The sequence below is a fragment of the Caloenas nicobarica genome, chromosome 4, assembly GCF_036013445.1.
Source record: "Caloenas nicobarica isolate bCalNic1 chromosome 4, bCalNic1.hap1, whole genome shotgun sequence".
Classification (NCBI taxonomy): Eukaryota; Metazoa; Chordata; class Aves; order Columbiformes; family Columbidae; genus Caloenas; species Caloenas nicobarica.
In genome coordinates, this window is record NC_088248.1 from 68479551 (window position 1) to 68494295 (window position 14745).

General features: G+C 53.5%; 2 protein-coding genes across 2 annotated transcripts; both read right to left on the reverse strand.

Moving 5' to 3' along the window:
• Positions 1-1114: 1114 nt before the first annotated feature.
• On the reverse strand, positions 1115-2503 carry LOC135988656 (homeobox protein HMX2-like). The gene is made up of 2 exons (XM_065634774.1): positions 2299-2503; positions 1115-1713 (listed from the first exon to the last, which is right to left on the reverse strand). The coding sequence occupies exons 1-2, from the start codon at positions 2501-2503 to the stop codon at positions 1118-1120; spliced, it is 801 nt and encodes a 266-aa protein (XP_065490846.1). The 3' UTR covers positions 1115-1117.
• A 7831-nt stretch (positions 2504-10334) lies between these two features.
• Positions 10335-13036, reverse strand: LOC135988530 (homeobox protein HMX1-like). Its single transcript, XM_065634560.1, has 2 exons — positions 12709-13036; positions 10335-10985 (listed from the first exon to the last, which is right to left on the reverse strand). The coding sequence occupies exons 1-2, from the start codon at positions 12968-12970 to the stop codon at positions 10408-10410; spliced, it is 840 nt and encodes a 279-aa protein (XP_065490632.1). The 5' UTR covers positions 12971-13036; the 3' UTR covers positions 10335-10407.
• Positions 13037-14745: the final 1709 nt, after the last annotated feature.

The window sequence follows — 14745 nt, forward strand, 5'->3', positions numbered from 1 at the left end:
GTGTTAACCGCCCACGGAAGGACAAACGGAAGAAGAGTGAGAAAATGAAAGAAAAATGGTGTTTATCTAGACGGAACACCTACCGCCTTTTTTTTTTCCCCACTGCGAAACTCAATAAGTTGCTCCTTTTCGCACGCAAGGGTGAATTTTGTAATGCCGCGATTGTATTTTTAACCTTTATTTTTAACATAAAACTCATCGATGCACTCTATCTTTCGTTTGATACTGCCTAGTAGAAAGTGTATTGAAAAAGCATGCATTTCAGCTTTCTGAAAATGTTTATTTCCAACCTTTGAATATAAAGCGTGTGAACTTGGAAACCAAAGGACGACAAAAGCGCTTGGACATCTATGAGAAAAAAAAAAATATAACACCGCTTTACTCTAGAATAGCAGATAAAACTGTCCCATGAGATTTCAGGGCGGCGTTAGCACAAAAGCATGAGAGACAGCTTCCCTCGTTCTGCAAAAACAGCAGACGAGCAACAGTTTGAGAACCGGTTAGCACAAAAAGTGTGAGAGAGCGCTTGCATTTTTTCGGGAGGGACAAAAAAACTTAGAGAAGCCACAGTTTAACAACCAGATATGAGGAAAGGTGTCTACATTTCGATAATGTCAATGATGAGAAGTTAATCTGAGGAATCTTAGAGGTGCAGAGTTTGAGATAAAGGAGCACATCGTGGCCTTCAGTTTTAGCAAGTTGTATTAAAAGTGACCCGGTTCGGGGTTTAGAAGACAGCCACAGCGCTGCGCAGATAGTCCCCGTGGGCTGAGGCAGAGCATCAGCTCCCCTGAAATACAGGCACGGGATAATCTGGGAGGGAGGCAGGGAGGCAGAACACATCCCAGTTTCTTTGGTGGCTCCCTGTTAACTTCTCCGTCCTGACCAGAGAAAAAGCGCTGCAAGAGCGAGGACGGGCTGGCAGTGCCTTTTGAAGCTTTAACAACGTGTCGGTGGCCCACGGACACTAGTGGGGGGAGCCCGGGCGGCCCCTCCGTGGGCCGAGGGGCGGCTGCCGCCGGCTGTGGCGAAGGCGGACACCCCACCGACACGGCGGGGGCATAAATAGCATCGATGCGGCCCCGGCAAGAGGAAGGTCGGGGTCCGAGGTGAGAGGCTATACGTCCCCGTCCACCAGGCTGAAGTGTTTGCCCGGCCCGGGGAGGTAGAGGTAGGGGAGGGCGCTGCCCGGGTAGAGCAGGGGGAAGGGCAAAGGCAGCAAGCAGCGGCTGAGCAGGCTGCTGTCCTTGTAGAGGGCTGGGAAGGAGAGAGCCGCGACGGCGGCGGGAGGCGGCGGCTCCCCGGGGGACTCCGCCAGTCCCGGCCCGGACCCCGGGCCCTCCGGCTCGGCCGACATCTGTCTCTTGAGCTTGTTGCGGCGGTTTTGGAACCAGATCTTCACCTGGGTCTCGGTGAGGTGCAGGGCAGCCGCCAGCCCAGCCCGCTCGGCGCTGCTCAGGTAACGCTTCACGTCGAAGGTGGACTCCAGCTGGAAGACCTGGCTCTTAGAGAAGATGGTCCGAGTCTTCTTCCTGCCGCTCGCCGCCGGTGACTTGCCGCTCTCCCCGACACAGCCCCCGGCTTCCCGCGGCGGTATCGGCCGGGGGCCGCGCAGCCCCTCCGCAAGGAGTGGGGAACCCACACCGCCGCCCTCGGCCTCTGGGCGGAGGCCATGGCTCGTCCCCTCCGCCCGGAGCCGGCGGGGCTCGCTGCCTGCAACGGCAAAACACAGCATCAATCCCCCGCCGCCGCCCGCGCCCCCGCCCCGCATGCACGCATGGCCCGGCTGAGCGCTGGGGAGTGGGGCCGAGGCCGGGGGGTGGGGGATAGGATAGGGAGGGGGTTGCTGAGAGCTGTCCATAGCCCCCTCACACCCTCCAGAAGAATGAGGAGCTTCCAGTAAGGATCTAAGGAAATCTCTCTGCTGGCTGTATGACAGAGAATCAGGGGCTCCTGGACACGGGACAAACAGACAAGGATACCGGGAGGGGGGTAGAACACCCTGGAAAAGACCCTGGAATCAGGTTGGTGCGTGTGCCAGTGGCATCTCCTCCCGTCCGTCCGCGGAGACTCGGTTCCTCCCCCGGCTGCGTGAGCGCCGCGGCTGGGTGTGCGTGGGTGCGAGTGTGTATGTCGGTGTGTGCGTGTGCGAGGTCCCGGTCGGGCGGCGGTGAGGGGCGCCGGGACAGACCCCAGCTGGGTGTCGGGCTGAGGGCTGGGCCGGGAGCCCCGACTGGCTGGGGGCCGGGCTCCGACCCGACGTGCGAGACAGCCTAAGGCGAGCTGCCGGCTCTGTACCCGAGTTGCTGGAGTCTTTACTGGGGTCTTGCTCCGCAGGCCCCTCTTCCTCCTCCTCCTCCTCCTCCGGCAGCGCGCAGCGGGCTCTGCCCGGCTCCCGGGCCGGGTGGCGGGGGCCGGGTTGCAGAATGCTGTCGATGCTGAAGGCCGGCGGCGCGGTCGGGGCCGACAGCGGGGCTCGGCGGCCGCCCCCGAGCTGCACCATGGCGCGCCCAGCCGAGCCGAGCCGAGCCGTGCTACGGCGCAGGACTGGCTACGGCGGGAGGGCGGCAGCGGTAGCCGGGGCGGAGGAAAGGATGGGTCGGGGGGAGGGAGGAGGAGGGGTCGAGGCGGCAGAGGGAGGGGATGGAGCTAGAGGGAGCCAAAGGACTGAGGACGGGGGGAGAGGTGCAGAGGAGAAAGAGATGGAGGGGAAGCGGCAGGGAAGGGAGGGACAGAAGAAGGAAAAGGAGAAGGAGCTGGAGGGAAGCGGGAATCAAGGAATGGGGGGGCGCAAACCGAGATGCGCTCCGAAAGTGTGCCCTGGACAGCCGGGTCAGGGCAGGGCGGGCTGCCCTCCTGCCCAGGCCGTCCACTGGTAGGGAGGGAGGCAGACCCAGTCCACGGGAAAGGCGAAGAGGAGGTGGGATGGCAGGAGAGAGATATCTGGAGTGAAGGAGAAAGATGGAGGGAAAGAATTGGAAATAAGAGCAGGGAATGGGGTGGAGTGTGACAAGGAAAAGCAGTGATGGCAATGAGAAAGGACAGGAAGGAAAGGGAAAGCTGGGAGCCAACGAAACTCTTCTATGTGTTTGTACAGCACCTGGCACGACAGCCTACTGAGAGCATTTGCTGCAGATTATCCATGCTGCTGAAGGGGAAGGGGAGGCCCTGAGAGAGAGTAGTTTATACAGTCTGGGCCCCTTCCCTGTGGTCCTTCCACCTGCAGACTCCCAGGCCGAGTATTTAGAATTCCCTGGAGAGAAAGGCAGCTCCTCCCGTTCCAAGGAGCCCCGTGGTGTCAGTCCCCCCACCCCAAGAGTCTGCAGAGCTCTTGTGTAGTTTTTAAGAGCTAAAAGTTGTATGTGATCCTGCACTTAGTACAGGAATGGTGCGAAGGTGCGGGTCGTTGTGCCCATGTGTCTATGTTCATGGCGTCGTTTGAAGGATGGAGAAGCCTTCGCCTGTGCTGTGGGACTTGGGGTAGGATCGGTGTGTTTCTGTATTATGTGGAGATCTTTTGCTTTCCACCACCTACCAGCACTACATCGTTTTAAAAAGCGTTCGTGCTACTCAAGGCAGGGCGACCAGCGACGTTAGAGCTGCCATCAGTCGTGGATGGCAGGGAACCTTGTCCTTCCCTGTGCTCCTGTGTAAACCAGGGAATTGTCTCCAACCGGCTTCTCCGAGACTTTTTAGTCCGAATCTCGAGGTTTCAACCACGAAAACGGCTGAGGGCAAGCGAGAAGCCCTTGGAAAAGAGTTGAAAATAGAAATGCTGACAGGATCTTAAATATGGTGATGCCAGAGATTCCGTGAGCTAAAATCAGGGCCTCTTAAGGCTTTGGACTGCATTAAGTTTTAACGCACTGATTCTTGGGAGAGCGGGTTTCAGCTCGTTTTTAATGAAAATTCGTTTCACTTTATAAATGCACTCAGATTTTAATGTAGTCGTCTGCTGGGGAGCTGTACATTTTCCACCAGGAAAAAAAAAAAAGTACACATATATCTGTCTTCCGTCAACACGATTATTGGCCAAACGCCTAATTCGTTACATTTGTCTCTCCTGTACAAGCCGGTGTTTCTGGTGGAGCGCAATGTCCCGTTAAGAGAGAGCGATAGGGCGAGAAAAGGCAGAGGGAACGGTGGTACAAAATGCGAAAGAGCAACTGAAAACATAGATTAAGAAATTCCGTAAAACTTTTAGCATGGGAGACTTGGATGCCAGGTCGGGTCCGTCTCCCTTCCCGCTGTCTGCGAGGCACGTCCGAGGTGCTCACATCTGTTCTTGCTGCAAACCATTTCCCTTTTAGTCGCGCAGAAATCCATCTTAAAAAGCAAATGCATCGACTCAATATGTTCTCCTAGAAGACATTTTCTTGGGACAAAAAGGAGAACTTGAAGAAGGCAGAAAATAAGAAGGAAATTGAAGAAGGAGACATAAGTATTATTTCCTTTTTTTTTTCACCTCAATCCCTTCCAATCCCTGAGCAGTCCAAGCCCAGCCCTGGGCTGGGGTAACGACCCACCGGGAAAGGTTTGTCCACCTTTCCCAGCCTCATTTGCCTGCTTCACAGAAACGATTTTTTTTCCCTGACACTGAGGGAGCACACTACAATGCCGGATCTCCCCAGCCGATGGAGCATATTAGAAGCGAATTCACTGGCAACAAAAAGATGGAAGGGGGCCTCCAGGCTCCCCCTTGCAGCAAGTTCTACCAGCCACATCCGTACTGGGCTGCCCATGACCACTATTAAGCTATCCCTTATCTTTAGTGGGAGTAAAGACCTGGCTCCGCATGCCAACAGGTAGAGCTGTATCCTGCAAAACCCAGACAACCTCTTTGCAAAGTGCTTGCCCACGGAAGGAGCTCTCTGCAGCGGACCTGCCGCAGGGGAGGGCGGGGAACAAGCCAGGCCCCCAGCAAACCCCTTCTAGCCCCGGCCCGCCCGCATTTGGGCCCGACCTGTTGGCGAGTAGCGGTGTCCGATGGGTGGCGAGGCGAGAGACCTTGCCAAAAGTCAGAGGCTTTTCCGAGTGACTCGTTCTCGGGGCGTGGGGAGCGCTGAGGCACGGCTGAGAGAGGCCGTGGGGAGGGGGTGGCTTTGGCCAGGGTCCCCGCATTCTATGAGGATCAGCTGCCCGGGGCTGAGCCAGCCAAGAGGGTCTCGCTGCCCAAGGGGAGTCCAGCGCGGGTCCTCGCCCCAGCACTGCTCGGCAACAAAGCAAATTCACTCCCCAGGCTGCGAAAGGCCGTCGGACAAGGTTCATTAATCACTCGGTGTAAAAGCAACGATTTTCCTACAGTAGACTGAGATTGTCCGACACTGGTGCTATTTAATCCAGCGCTTCGTTTGTATTTTATCTGGGAGGGATCCTGTCATCTGGGACGTGTCGTGACACGGAAGCCGGTGGCGCACAGCTCAGAAAGAGCGAACCTTTTTCTTTGAATAATATATTCATGTATTAGAAGCTAGCATCATGCTGAGCGGAAACATTTTACCTGAGAAAGCTTTTTACCAGAAATCGCCCGGCACACGTATCTTTATTTCCATTTTAGGTCAGAGCACAAAAAGTCTCCTACTCTAAATCTAAATCTGATGGAAATTAAATCTGATTAGATAATATAGAAATGCCAGAGTCCGGTTACCTTACGGAATTGGACTTGTTTTATCCCCCCGATGTACTCAAGGGTAAAATAGGCCGTCTCTGGATTTCATGTCCCCTTGCAAATAAGACCCTGGTAACTGCGGTCACACCGGCACCTTGCAGTGGTTTTTAAGCGTCCTCACTGCTCTCCCGAGACACAGCCTCGGCGACTGGATCCAAACACTGTCTGAAAAGTTCATCAAAATAACCGTGTGGCTTTGGCTACCTTAGCGCTCCAGGTCCCTAAAATAAATCCGATTTTGCGGTTCAACAGTAGCTGGGTATAAATTGCCGTTTGCCCTTGTGGTCTTCCCCTCCCCGGCGGGGCCCCGGTTCAGGGTGGCGGGGACATCCCTCTCCCGCGCCGGGCATCTCGGGCAGGGGGGAGGGAGGGGAGAGAAAACGTTTTCACGAGCTGGAAAGCAGCTTTCCCCGGAGTCCTACAGGAAGGCATCTACAAGTGTTACACATATACTGGTTTTGGGGGGAGGTAGCCGGGCAAACTAAGTGATTCCTTCATCCCAGAGGTGCGGGACACAGGCGGATCGAGCCATGATGTGACCCCGGGACAGAGCATCCCTTTTCGAAATATTTTGTCTCGCTCAGAGGTCAGTTCAAAGTATTCAGCTAAATTGCCTTCCTGCCACGCCTGCACTTGATGCGAGAGACGTGAGGAGAGGAGAGGAGAGGAGAGGAGAGGAGAGGAGAGGAGAGGAGAGGAGAGGAGAGGAGGATAAAAAAAAGGAAAATAAAAAGAAAGGAAGGAAAGGAAGGAAAGGAAGGAAGGAAGGAAGGAAGGAAAGGAAGGAAGGAAGGAAGGAAGGAAGGAAGGAAAGGAAAGGAAAGGAAAGGAAAGGAAAGGAAAGGAAAGGAAAGGAAAGGAAAGGAAAGGAAAGGAAAGGAAAGGAAAGGAAAGGAAAGGAAAGGAAAGGAAAGGAAAGGACATTTTAAGCGCACGCCTAGGTTTTCATGAATATCTTTTTTAATAGACATTCATGTATCTCACTACATAGAAATTACAACGTAGGATCCATAAGAAGAGTTGAGAAACTCGGGGTAGTTAAATGGAGCATTAAGAAATCTCATGCAAAGTTACATTCATTGGGAAGGGGACGAGAAATGCAAGAAAATTGCCTGGATCTAATTTGAGGCCGAGAGCACTAAACACAGCGAGTCCGCCGAAGCCTGGAGCGAGTCTCCCTCCGATCGATGGTGGGAGAGAGGCGCGCACCCCGCCGGCTGACATGGGCCCAGGGAGGACAGACAGGCTATTCCAAGATAATGCGGTATAAAAAAAAAAAAGAATCGATCCAAATATATTGTTCAACAGTGGAGCCAGCGCGCACCTATGAGATTTATCAAGTATTGATTTGCATGAATATTTTAGACCGATGACTACGAGAAAAGTTATAGGCCATCTTAAGCCGGTGAGCAATGTACCATTTGCAAAGTAGGCATTTAACAAGGTGCTTTTCAGGATATCGATCATTTTCGTTTAAAGTGTAATTAATAATAGCATCCCAGGGTAGCTACACCAGGAATTTATTTCAGAAAGTCAGTTCAGATAATATTTGGATTTTCGTTCGATTTGCTTAAAAAAAAATCTTTTCACTAATTATTTTTATTAGCGTCCGATAAACACAAGTTATCTCTGTGAGTAGTCTGGCCAGGTTTTCCTTTGCCTCGCCTCTGGAGTGCCATCTAGCTAAGCTGTTGTAGCAACATTCATTAAATATATGTCAACAGACAAGGATTTATGCTGCATAATAATATTACAGCTGTAGTATAACTGGATTTATTTTAAAGCTATTCCGAGTTTGCTTTGATCTATAAAGCAGCAGCGTATGTCTCTATATGTCGCAAACAGCCTTTGCGAAATTACTTTGAGCTCTACAGTCCGTCAACATTTTTTCTATAGCAAAAGAAGCACAAAGCGTGACTCTTACCTCTTTGATTTATTTAACAAAAAATATACCCAGGGAAGAAAACTGCAAGGAATCTGCTGTCCTGATTTGAGAGCTGGGCTTGCTTTTTGGTGTGGAGTTTTTTTATTTATTCCTTTTTCTTTTATTTCCTTTCCCCCCCACACTCCCCGGTTTGAAAGGGCCAATGCACGTTCACAAGAGGCTACGACTTCCACTAGCTCTTCTCTGCAAAATATTCTCGCCATCAGGCACAATGAAAGGCATAATTAAAAAAGCTACAAGGTAAAGAAACCTGAGGTGTCTATGTTCCTACTTTCAGCACATACTTTTAATAGGCCACTATAAAGCACTTCCTGCATGTATAGAATAAGGCATAATTAAACATTTTTTCTTAGATGAATTCACGTCTTGCACCTTTTAATATTTTACTATTATCATAAGTTACAAATACAGTGTATGAAAAAAAATCTGTTTATTGATATAATCAGCACGTCTTTAAAAAACAAACAAACTAATGTCAAAACACATTTTAAAAATCCGATTGATCATTTAGCCCTGCCAGTTCCTTATCTTCAATAAAAGAATATTTAGTAGAATCAGAAGTATAATAATCTCATATGTTACTCCAAATAAAAGGCATGTGGAGAGTGGCAGGCGTGTTAAATTTCGCGTTGGATTACAATCTACTCTGATATGACTGTAGTGAGTCAGGATTTTACTCCAGTAGGTAACACTGGGAGATCTGGGGAGCTGGATAGTGGGGAGGAAACGCTCTGGCCGCTTTCTCCCATGGGCAGCCAGGCAATAAACGGTATCAAATCAAGTGTTTGCGCCCCGAGGGAGAAACATCGCCCCAAAAAGGCTGAAGTCCAGCCCAGCCGCTTCCATGGCGGCCGGGAGGTCCCGTCCCGGGAACCGGCACTGACACCCCGAACCCCGTCGCTTCCCAGTCCTTACACTGCTCGAGGACCAGGCTTTAGAAGTTTTCGCCCCAAACTCAGCTGTTTGACGGATATGCAAAGAGCAGTTAGGAAAAAGAAAAAAAAAAAAAAAAAACAACCAAACAAAAGCTCCCAGAAACAGGGCTCAATCCGAAACAAGCATCCCGGCAAGTTAGCACTTTTCTCAGGAACGCGGAATATGTATTTATTTAATTAATTCTCAACTGATTTTGAGGCTTTCAGCCTCCTGACTTCAACTGTGCAGGCTGGAGCCCAGAGCCGTGTTTCAGGCCAAAGAGGAAAAAAATAAAAGAAAAAAAAGGCGGTGGAGAGGTTATAATCCACCCCTGACCCTTCTTCTCTGGTTTCGTATCAAAGCTGAACCTCCGCCGCATCTCGCCAATCGATTTCATAACAAGAAATCGTGAGATTGTTCCAAAAATGATTCAAAGCGTAGGAAATAGTAAAAATTAGATCGCTCTTCCTTCACTGGGGACTGACCCGCATGTACATACCCCCGCAGATCCAGGACCCGGCTTTCCCTGCGGGAAAACCGAGTTTTCCGAGCTGGTCGGTTCAATTACATCTGATTATGCCCTAAAACGTACGATCAAAGCTTGACCTTCCACCAAGGCTGAGTTTTAGAAGGTCATTACCCCCTTAGTATTCGGAAAAAGAAATTCAAACCTTTAGAAACAATGATGGACCTGATATTCATTTTAGCAGTGGGAAACTCAAAAGTTATTAAAGGGAAAAAAAAGTTTGGCATGCATAATACTTCATATAATATCACATTACAGGTTAGCTTGCATAACTAGTCATACGATTCCCCAGTCTGTCGCCATCTGATTTTTTTCCCTTCCTTATTAATTGCCAGTGAGAACTATTAATCGATTACACAAACCAATCCCGTAAGAGACAGACAAGCCGAGGTGCGTTTTCTTCAGCCTCCTCAGGAGACTGAAATAAGTGGCAAATCCACTGGTAAAATAGAGCACGTTGAATGATATATATATGTGTATTTAACCGTGTATTTTAGCCGATAGTTTGTCAGGGAAATAAAATGAAAACAAAGAAACCAAATCCTCACAGCTCTGACTTCAGCGGCGCGAATTCATTCCAACAATTTGCCTTCAAGTTGTTTCAAATCAAAAAGCCTGCATCGAGAAGGACCAGGGGGCATCAGCACATGCTTGGGTATCGATCGTATGAAAATGAGAGTAACAATGGAGGGGGCGGAATCTGTAGGAATTAAGTGGCTAAAACAAAGGGCCTTGGAGAAGTGGCTGGAGGCGGGCATCCGCAGGGCCCTCCGCTCTGAGCGGAAAGCAGCGGGGAAAACGAAAGTTTCCCCGGCAGCAACGCTGGCAGTGGGGGACCCGGGAAAGGTCCTTGGTCCGCGGCGCGGTCCCCGGGGCTTCGCCATTCGTGGAGCGGGGGCGGCGGGGCCGGGAAGTGCCCCTTGCCCCGGCGGTTCCGTACATTCGTCCCACGCTCGGCAGCTCTGCGGGAGGCGGGAGGGAGGATGGGAAGGGGAGCTGCTGCTGCCCGGAAAACGCCGGTCTGTGTCACCCCGGGGCGGAGGCGGCGGTGGGGGCTATGCCGCTGCCACGGGGTCGCATTTTCTTTGGATGCGCGGCGGGGGGAGCCCCGCTGACCCGCTCCCGGCTCATGACTGGGGTCCTTGCCAACCTTTCGTTTCCCTCCGGCTGCTGCGCGTCGCTCCGAGTTAACCCCAAAAGCAAGTTTATTGCACGTTAAAAAAAAAAAAAATCAAAAAGCAGAAAATAGTGAAACGTGTAAGTTGGAAATAAAAAGTCCAAGGAGCAAGGAGGGTGGAGCTGGAAGCCGGGGGAGGGGGCGAGGGTGCCACGGTCCCGGCACAGGTGGGGCGCTCAGACGAGTCCTGTCATCTGCGACCTTAGGAAAGGGAGGGAGGCGGCAGGAAAGGTACCCAGGGGATAGCTGACGCCGCTGGAGAAGCCCACCAAGGGGGGCGACACGTGAGGGGGCAGGGTGAAGCCCAAGGCGCTCGCCGGCGAGTTCTCGTGGTACAAAATGGGGACCCGCACTATCCTTTGGGCGGCGTGGGACAGGTTGGCCGCCTCCAGGTCGGCGGCCAGCTGCCGCTTCCACTTGTTGCGGCGGTTCTGGAACCAGATCTTCACCTGTGTCTCGGTGAGGTGCAGGGAGGCGGCCAGCCCGGCCCGCTCCGAGCTGCTCAGGTAGCGCTTCACGTCGAAGGTGGACTCCAGCTGGAAGACCTGGCTGCGGCTGAACACCGTGCGCGTCTTCTTCTTGCGGCCGGCGGCGCGTTGCTCCGGCTCTCCCGGCTCCTCGCCGCGCTCCTCCTCTTCCTCACGGCCTCCCGGTCCCGGCCGCCCGTTCGCCGGGCCCCGCGCCGCCGGCCGCCCGCCGCCGCCTGCCCGCTCCGCCGGTTCTTCGGGCAGCTCGGGCGAGTCCCGGTCGCTGGCTGCGGAGAGAGGCAGAGGGCTGGGAGGGGGGGCGGCCGCTCCGGGGAGCGGGGGGGGAGCGGGGCATCGCCCAGCCGCCCGCTGACCCGGAGGGAGCGCCTGCCCCTCGCCCCGCTCACCGGGAGGGGAAATACCGCGGCTGCGGAGAGAGCAAGGACAGGGTGCCGGGGCTGCTGGGTGGGAGAGGAGCCCGGGCAAAGGGTCCTACCGCTGCTCTGTCTTTTGTGATAAACTCCCAAATATGTGTGAGTATATACACACAGGCGCAAGCATACTTATGTAGAAACACAGAAATTATACTTCATGTATATATACATATAGTCATCTATGTACAACTCATGTATGTGCCTATGTGTATACACATCTAAGCGTACGCACGTACTTAAACGCACATATATAAATGTATAGCGTAAATATACTTTTAGATGTACATTTAGTACACATACAAGTGTATATGTATACACACACGTATATATGCCTAGAAGTATATATATACTTTTCATAGATGTATATACACATATGAATGAACACGCGTGTACTCTAATACACACATGTATACATTTACATACATGTATACACAAATATATTTACACACATATATACACATATATACTTACAAGTACGTGTGTGAGTATATCGGTGTGTGTAAGGGGGGTAAGTATAGTAGTGCGTATGTGTATATAAAGGGAACTAAGAAGGAAATATTTTCGATTCACGTTATTCTTAACTTGATAAACCAAATGGACCCGGTCAGCTACTCTAATATCAGGACATTGCCTCCCAGCAAGTCTCCGCGGAGTTTCCAACATTATGCTTTCCATTTGTAGTTTTAAAGGGGAAAAAAAGATTTCCTACTCTTCCTAGAACAGAGGGGAAAAAAAAAAAAGAAAGAGAGAAAAACAAGGCGGTTGTTTCAAGAGTCGTTTCCTGTTTCTAGATGGATTTTTGGGAGAACTTAAAAATATTAATAAACCCATCACTGTAAAAAGAAACTCTTTGGATTGCAAATCGCGCCTCTTTTCGTTATTGAGCAATCGTGCGAACTCTACAGGCTTGTATAGAATCAAAGAGATGCGCCGAGGGACAATATTTTTCCTATTAGGATAAAAATAACCACTGATCGCAGCCCATAAACTTTTTCAGATGTTAATTTCTGCCCCTGAACCCAGGCTTTTCCTCCAGCGCCCTTTCCCGCGGGCTCCCAGCCGTGACAGGCCGCGCTGCGGGCAGAGGGGCGGGCAGCGGGGCCGGCTGCGCGGGAAGGGGCGGCCGGGGCTCAAGGGCCGAGCCCAGCTGCTCCTCTAGCTTTCCAAACTCCGACTGCTGTTCTAGGGAAGATGGTCCAGGCTTTCCGACTTGCTCGGCCGTCAAAAAAAAAAAAAAAAAGGCAGATGTCTTTCTCAAAAAAAAAAAAAAAAAAAAGGTATAGGGGCGAAAAAGGGGACAGAAAAAAATCCCCGAGCAAGCTAACAAGCCGTGTTTACATTTTGGGCGTCGGCTCCAGGTGCCTGACACACCGTGAGCATTTCCGGAGATTTGCCCTAGGCGGCCGAAAACAGGGAGGCAGTACGAGGTCTGTGGAGGGCACACTCCGCATCTCCCTCCGCGCCTGCTCCAGCGGCCGCAACGGGACCGGACCCCCCCCCGGCCCGGGAGGAGTAGGCACAACCCCTCCCAGCACCAGCCCGGCACGGCGATTAGGGACAGGGAAAGGGGACTTACTGTCGGGGCTGGTGCAGCCCAGGAAAGCGGCGTGCGCTCGGCGGTACCAGCCGACGGCGGCGTTGCGGAGGGGGCAGCCGGGGGCGCCGAGACGCAGCGGTGAGCGCGGCCCGCAGCGCGGACCCCCGCGGCCGCCAGTGCCCGCCGTCTCCCGCCGCGCCCCGCCGCCCGCCGTGCCCTCGGAGCCCAGCAGGTCCTCGATAAAGAAGGACGAGACGCGGGCGGAGGTGGAGCCGGCGTTTTCTGTGGCTTCGTCCGGCATCGTGGGAGAGAGCTGCGGAAGAGGTGTCCCGGCTCCGCCGGCGGCTGACTCCTCGGCTCCCCGCTGCCCCGCGGCCACCTCCTGCCTCTGCCTAGCCCCGTAGATGCTCTCCTGGTATAAAAGGTTTTTTTTCCGGAGTAATCATTTCAGATCGCGGTTTGCCATCATTTCCTGCAAGCTAGGAGGGGAGGGGGGAGGGGGAGGAGAGGAAGGGAGCGGGGAAGGAAAAAAAAAGAAGCAGCAAGCCGACAACCCATCGGAGGCGCCAGATTCTGCGTGAAAACGATAATAACGAAATAAAAATGTCATGCGAGTTAAACGCTGGACACGAGAGGGGGGATCCTGCGATTGGAGGAGCGCCGCGGCAAATGGGATTTCCGCAAGGGAAGAGCAGGGCGCGGAGCGCGGCGGGGCCGGGCGCTGCCGGTGCCTGGGCGTGCGTGTGTGATTGCGTGCGTGTGTGTGCAGTGCGGGGTGTGTGTGTGCGTGTGTGTGTGTGTGCAGTGCGGGGTGTGCCTGTGCGTGCGCCGCCCCGGGGCTGCCACTCACGAGCTCGTTATTTAGGTCAATTAGGGAGCAAATCCCGGCGCGGGGGGAGCGGCGCCGACACACGGGCTACAGCCGGGGGGGCTTGGCCCCTCCGCGTCCCGGCCCTCCCATTGGCTGCAGTGGGCTCAGCGGGCAGCCCAGCCAGCCAATCCGCGCCGCGGACATCGCAGTTATATTAATATCATTAATAATAATCAACCCGCCTCCCACCCCCCGGCCGAGCGTTTTCATGTCCGCGACGATGAACGGAGGAGATGCGTCCTCCGTCGCCCGGAGAGCCCGCACCGTCCCCGCGGGCCCGGCAGCCACCGCTGCGGGATTCCGGCGGAGCGGTGAGGTTGCCCCACGTCCTGAGCCCCTGGGTTGGGGCTGTTGAACCGAGGGAGGGGGGCGGCGGAAGGACATCTGCCCCCGTGAACAGACAGTGTCCACCGCCGCAAACTGTCCCGTCGGCGGAAGGGGGGGTGCCCGGCACGGGAGGGCGGGAGACCATCGTCTACAGGGCCTCCCACGGCCTGGTTGGTAATATTTAACCTTTTCCTTTATATCTGTATATACATATATATTCATATTTTTAATGTATATGCATATTATGTCTATACAGTTTATTTAGAAAGACTGCCAGGCCCCGCTCCGTGAAGACGGGGCTGTCCATGACGCCCCGTCTCTGGCCACCCCGGGCGGGGAGGGAGCGGCAATGCGCTCCTGGCGTTACGGCTCCTCAGCTAAACTTTTTTTGTTATTGTTCCTACTGTAATTCCGCTTCACGGAAAGCCGTAAAGCCACCCTCCACCTGTCTCCTTTTCCCGAGCCTTCTGGATCAGCCCGTCCCTGGACGGGGACCTCCAGCGACCCCACAAAACTCCTCCTCGCTGCAGGGCGGCTCAGGTTTGCAGAGGGACGAGTCGATCCAAAGTGCAGGTCGCCCGTGGAGATTTGAGTGAGTACATAAATGCGGTGTTCACCTGTAGGTCAGTTCTCTCCTGCTCTACTCTGCCTCTTCTTTCAGAATATCCTTACTTGTTCCCCTTCACGGTCCTCCTGGACAAGCACCCCTTTCCCAAGCCCTGCCTCCCCTCCCCGACTTTTGAACGGGGACAATATTTGCTGGCCCGGCAGAGTGCCCGGCGGGGTCGGGGCGCTGAGCAGCGGCACGGTGCCGTCCGGTTCCCTTTCCCTGAGTGGCGGTGAAGATTTCGGAGGTCAGGGCCTATTTCAGAAAAAAA

Bases quoted from the DNA above. Each gene is read 5' to 3' on its own strand.
- LOC135988656 (XM_065634774.1), bottom strand. From the start codon at position 2,503: ATGGTGCAGCTCGGGGGCGGCCGCCGAGCCCCGCTGTCGGCCCCGACC. The intron at 1,714-2,298 runs GTACAGAGCCGG...TTGCCGTTGCAG, and splicing joins TAAAGACTCCAGCAACTCGG to GCAGCGAGCCCCGCCGGCTC.
- LOC135988530 (XM_065634560.1), bottom strand. From the start codon at position 12,970: ATGCCGGACGAAGCCACAGAAAACGCCGGCTCCACCTCCGCCCGCGTC. The intron at 10,986-12,708 runs GTAAGTCCCCTT...CTCTCTCCGCAG, and splicing joins GGGCTGCACCAGCCCCGACA to CCAGCGACCGGGACTCGCCC.